Below are 6,243 nucleotides of genomic sequence, written 5' to 3'. Positions count from 1 at the left end.
GAGACATACAAACACACACACACACACACACACACACACACACACATAGAGACTCTCTTTCTCTTCTCTCTCTTAGGATCGGAGGGGGAAAACCCTATCAGGTCATCAGCGGTAAAATAGACGATGACAGTATTATAGTCCAGATCCTGTCCCATGCGGCGCTTAGCTGGACCTCCATCCAAAACACCCTCCCACTAACCCCCGGAGGGTCACCCAGCTTGCTATGGAGTCCCCGCTGGTGTCTGCACAGGGCACGCAAAGGTTGCATAAGCATCTCTCATATTTCTGTCAGCCCCTTTTGACGTGTCAGAGGAAAGGCTTGACGCGCTGTATCGGACCCGCAGACCACAACGAGATGGGAATAGTCCGAGAAAAGACGGAGCTGACAGGTTGAGGTCTGCCCGCACTGATAAGAACCCCTGCAGCCTGTGGGTGATGTTTGGCTTTCTGACCACAAACAGGGGCTTCATTCTCTCCTACATAAACACACTAAGTTTGGATTTTTGAGAATAGAGATAGGTGCAACAGGTTGCTTTAACCTTTTTCTCCCCTCATATCTCTGATAGTGACAGCTGCTCCAAAAACAAGGAAACATTCCATGTGTGTCATAAAAGTTCATATTTTACTACTGGGTGATGTCATCTGGCGGACACATAGTTTATAACGTGTGAATGCTCATCTTTCCAAAGGTTTCACCTCAAGCTAAATGTGAAATTGCATTTTCTCAAGTCTCAATTTTTTGGGTAAAAATAGAAAAAATAATATTCATTGTACAGTGAAAGGCCTTGTTTTAAACTTTTTAAACAAAACTAAAGCATCATAAGGAATTTGATGAAGTGAGTGAGCATTAAATGAGATAAAAAAATAATCTGTATAAGCCATAAATGTAGAGATATTTTAGGTGAAATACTCCTTAAAGCTTTGAGTCACATGTTTAAAGAGCTTTAAAAGCATGAGGATCAAATCCTACACATGTTAACTATATTATAATTCTTTTACATACTCTATTGTTTGTTTGTGTGTGTGTGTGTGTGTGTGTGTGTGTGTGTGTGTGTGTGTGTTTTGTACTGTAGGTTTAGCATTATTCCCACTATTTACATCATTATTCCACTCATGTTGAAAAAAAAAGGTAAAACAAAGATATTTGGGCTTTTTTGCATTAATGTTGTCAGAAAAATGTAATTTAGAGTGTTTTTACTTCCTTCACTTAATCAGTTAGCTGTTTATTTGGTTCATTAACATCCCAGACCGACAGTGTATCCACATTAGGAGAAACTGATTAGACAACCTGAGACAAAAGCGCATCAGTATCACAAAAGTCTTCTTGTCAGAGACTTAATCTGTCTCTGACGAGAAAGTTTTGGAATGGGTGTGTTTATTTAAGCTTTCTACACTCTTGTTGATTTCACTTTTGTAAGTTCAAATCCTCAATTAACGCCTTTTGTCCAGCTCTTCTCATTAGGCCACAATCAAAGACAGTCTCCATCCAGACGACCGTGCGTAAAGCTGCGAATGAGGGAGCCGTTAACTAAACGCGTAAACCTGATATTCAAGATTTTTAACACACTTAAGCGCCCAATACACAGACTGGTGATCGATTGTATTGATGTCTGAGCATTTAGACAGTCTAATACAGGGGTGAGAATTAAAACTGGACGAGTGTGTGCGGGCTGTGGTTGTCCAAATAAACGTTATTGTGGATTGAAGATTGCAGTTTCACCCCCTTGCACCCTAAAACTTCGGTTTTAATTAACAACATTCCTGTTTTGAAAACCTTAAGTGGATGTATGTCTTATATATTTAATGTTTTTAAGCTGATAGAGGAGTTTGTTGCAATCTACATTTTGTACACAGGAGCATAGATTCTTATCACTTAGAGTTTTGCATCATTTGAAATCTCCTCTGTCCTCAGAGGGTCTCACTACTCCAAACAAGGGTCGAAGGCGGGGTACTCTGAACTTTTTTACACCTTTGTAGTAGTGGGCACTCCCACCAAATGGTGATTGGCTGCCTGTGCGTTTATAGAGCACCAGCATTCACACTCAGCTCTGAGTAGTCGGTACCTTTCAGTCCGTGCGGCTCTTAGAAGTGGCTAATGGATGTGACTAATTATTTTCAATCCCAGCCTGAAAGCCAGAAACATTTGAACTTGTCCTGATAACTTATTTTATCTATCCGCAGGCTGTTATCAGTTGTAGTGTGTGTTTAAGCTGCGAGCTGTCCGGTGGCTCTCCAAACCTCCCAGCTGGACAGAGATGAGTAGTCCCGATGCGGGTTACGCCAGCGACGATCAGACCCAGGCAAGGTGTACGATGTCAGTCATGATGCCTGGAATGGGACACTGCCAGTGGGCCGACCCTCTCAGTCCTCTTGGGGACACCAAGGTGAAAAACGAGCCGTGCGCGTCCGGCTCCGGCGGCCAGAATCGCGGGAAGAGCGAACCGCGGATCCGACGGCCCATGAACGCGTTTATGGTCTGGGCGAAGGATGAGCGCAAAAGACTGGCGCAGCAAAACCCGGACCTGCACAACGCGGAGCTGAGCAAAATGTTAGGTAAGTAATTACAGACTTTTTTCTCTAATCAATCGCATGTGTCTCCATAGAAGTTATCATAATGTTCGTGATTACCATATTATTATTTTTCCATAATTTATCTCTGTCTATCTCTCAGTATTAAGTGGTTGTAATTTTGTTTTAACTTTTAATGGCACATTGATTTTCTTATTTTACTCAAACAATGAAAGCAGTGATTGTTGAACACCAGGTGATGTTACTGTGTTATTACAAATGACTGTGTATGAGTTAAGTGACAGATGTAACCTCAAAAACCTGTCCCTGCCCCCTAAAATGGCAACAAGCTATTTTTGTGTGCATCACCAGACTGCATACAGTATCTGCTGACATATCGCTGATGTGCACTCTCCTCTTGACCTGCAGGGAAATCATGGAAAGCCCTTCCTGTCACAGAAAAGCAGCCCTTTGTGGAGGAGGCCGAGCGGCTGCGGGTTCAGCACATGCAGGATCACCCCAACTACAAGTACCGGCCTCGGCGGCGGAAGCAGGTGAAGAGGATTAAGAGGCTGGACTCTGGCTTTCTGGTCCACGGCGTGTCCGATCACCAGGCCTCGGCGATGGCCGGGGACGGCCGAGTGTGTGTGGAGAGTCTAGGCCTGGGCTACCACGAGCACGGCTACCAGCTTCCTCCGCAGCCTCTCAGCCACTACCGTGACGTCCAGGCTCTTGGGGGCCCCTCTTCTGAGGCCTACAGCCTCCCCACGCCTGACACCTCTCCACTGGACGCTGTAGAGTCAGACTCCATGTTCTTCCCTCCACACTCACAGGAGGACTGCCACATGATGCCTGCTTACGCTTACCACTCCCAGGCAGCAGAGTACCAACCCCAGGACCACCTCTCCAACCACCACAGCAACCCCATCCTGCACCGACACCCAGCCTCAGCTCCAGAGCAGCCCCCTCAATCCGCCACCCTTCCCCCTTCCTACATGGGATGCCCCAACCCTCTGGCTATGTATTACACGCAGCACTGCAGCACCAGCCACCCCAAACGACATCCTGGTGGGGCAGGACAGCTCTCCCCACCGCCTGACTCCCACCCTCACTCAGCAGCAGACAGCATGGAGCAGATGCACCACTCTGAGCTGCTGGCTGAAGTGGACCGCAGCGAGTTTGAGCAGTATTTAAGTTCCTCTTCAGCGCGTGCGGACATGACAGGTTTGCCGTACGGGCCACACGAGGCTGGCATGCAAGGACCTGAAAGCCTCATATCATCGGTGCTGTCAGACGCCAGCACAGCTGTGTATTACTGTAGCTACAACAACTCCTAACCTCCTGCCCGCCTGTTGCCCTGCTGCAAGGACACCTGATCTGACCTCAAATCTCTGTAGCTAAATTTGAACAAAAATGTTTGTATTTTATTATTTTATTTTTTTTACTTAATCACTACTGAAACAGAAGGCCCATGAGATTTAAAAAAGCAGCTCTGAAGAAGACTGTTGTACTGTATCTGTGTAAGAACAGTTTTTAAAAAGCCATATGAACACTGGTTTTAACTTTCTCTCTTGCAGGGATATGAATTCATTTTGTGATAATAAATATTGTACAGTCACTATTTTAAAATCTGTGTATATACTGAAGGTGTTTTTTTTTTATACTTTTGCACTTTTGAGAAATAAATGTTTGCAAATATACTCATCTTCTCTTGTATTTATTATTTGACATGCTTTTCAATCTCAGAAAACATGAAGCTTTGTCTCTTTATATTGCAGCCATATTTTACTCTCTAAATCAAACAGCAAACATCTCGAAGCAGACGCCACTTATTGATCAGTAATTAAATAATGAAAAAGGTGACAAACTTTGGAGCACAGACTCAGTTTTCTTTACTATTCACTCCATGTTGGCTCTGTATTACACCACACTATCTCTGTTTGTTTTTTTCCACTTCCACATGGAGCTAAATGGGCTCACAGCAGCACCAGTCACTCACCTGGAAGCAGGGCCGGGTCCCTCCGCTGTGACCCGGCTTCCTGGCCTGGACAGCGTGGAGGTAATCTCAGTGTCTGAGTTACACATGGCGCCTTGTTTTCGCAGCATGGGGGCGCAGTTTATGCTCCGGATATCCTGCCTGTAAATGATTTAGTCTTTTCTGATTAATGGTCGAGGCCATTAACATTCACAGTGGTTACTACACCTCTGTTTAACAATAGCGACGCTTTATTTTGCGTATTTTCACAGCTGAACATACAATACCCATCCTCCAGCTTCATAATAATGTATAGCAATGACATCAGGTTTTATTTCTGTGGGTATATTGAATGGCTAAAAAGGCTCATGGTGGATATATCCTAATGCCTCTCTGTTACTCCATCACGTATCAAATTTATCAGGTAAAAATCTTTAAGAGATAAAAACCAAACCTACAGGATAATTCAATGTATTTATAGCGGAGAAAGAGTCACATTTTATAAATAGAGACTTCTCCTATTTTAAAAGGAAGAGGTTCTTCTCTGAGGGGTCAATCACCCTGACCTCACGATCCATTTTTAGCACTTCAGAGGAAACATGTTCCAGAGGTGTATATTCATGTGCTTTGTTCATGCTGAATGTTTTGAAATATTCCCTTATGTAGGAGAAGTAGAGGCCGGACCTCAAGGTAAATATTGCTTCTGCTTCCCACGGTCGTAATAGTGATGTCAGCTCTTGTTGAATCTTTTAAAAAAAATAATTACTTTGTCTTATTTGTGTCCAAACAGCTACGATTGTTTTTACTTAAGCATACATTTCTGAGTGTTTTTACTTTAGACAAGTAAGCCTAATGGGCGGAAGGTGTTTTTAACATCCTCCTACTTCCCTCTCACCCAAACAGACTTATTTCCCTCGGGGCCGTGCAGGAGAATCCACTGTAATTGGTGTGAATGTGTTTAAATTCAGTCCGCAGCTGAGTGGCAGGTTTATCCTCCCTGTTGTTACAGCTAATGGGTGCATAACAACAGGCTCAGGACACGATCCCCGAGGCATCAGCCCAGTGGGTGGGGGTCACCTGCGCAGACTTAGGAGAGGCGGACCCCCCACGTCAGCCATGATATTATCTCCACACGCTAATTGATCTGGGCTAATTGACGAGGAAAGGGATAACTGAGTGAATCTGGCATTCCAAAGTTTATGTTAGACGCGGGAAGTTGTTGGTTAAAAAGTAAATGAATTATATTGTCAATGTTAATGTGAGACTTTTACTCAGGTGGAGGTGAAATGATTTAACTGTGTTTGGTCTTTTTTGTTGTTAAATATGTTTGATCACTTCACATTCAAAGATTTTTATACTCAAACAAAATGTATAGTGAAATACAGTGGGGCTACTCTTTTACAACATTCTTCAAAAGATCCAAACACTTTACATGAAAATTAATAAGAGTAATGTATTTTTTTTTTAAAAATGTATCCTAAATATTTAAAAAAAAAAAAAAAAAAAAAAAGAAGACAATTTCTAAACAAATTTACATTTCCTAAATGTATTGGAAAATGCACAACTGAAAAAATTGTACATATGAACATAAAAAGTGTATTTTTTCAGTATCACGGCCACTTTCATACAGAATTATATATGACATATAAGTACAATAGTACATGATAGAGTACAATACTGTATACTGTTTTATATGTGGTAGTTTAGTCATATATATGTTGTTTTCAATGTGTTTGTACGACGTTGTGTATATGGCATTC

The 6,243-nt window shown here is 42.8% G+C and overlaps 1 protein-coding gene across 1 annotated transcript; it reads left to right on the top strand.

Moving 5' to 3' along the window:
• Positions 1-2,035: 2,035 nt before the first annotated feature.
• sox17 (SRY-box transcription factor 17) lies at positions 2,036-4,208 on the top strand. The gene is made up of 2 exons (XM_067578213.1): positions 2,036-2,553; positions 2,938-4,208. The coding sequence occupies exons 1-2, from the start codon at positions 2,256-2,258 to the stop codon at positions 3,843-3,845; spliced, it is 1,206 nt and encodes a 401-aa protein (XP_067434314.1). The 5' UTR covers positions 2,036-2,255; the 3' UTR covers positions 3,846-4,208.
• The last annotated feature ends 2,035 nt before the right edge of the window (positions 4,209-6,243 follow it).

Source organism: Thunnus thynnus, chromosome 21, assembly GCF_963924715.1.
Source record: "Thunnus thynnus chromosome 21, fThuThy2.1, whole genome shotgun sequence".
Taxonomy (NCBI): Eukaryota; Metazoa; Chordata; class Actinopteri; order Scombriformes; family Scombridae; genus Thunnus; species Thunnus thynnus.
The sequence above is the reverse complement of the archived record's forward strand: the minus strand, read 5'-3'. Positions and strand labels throughout refer to the sequence as shown.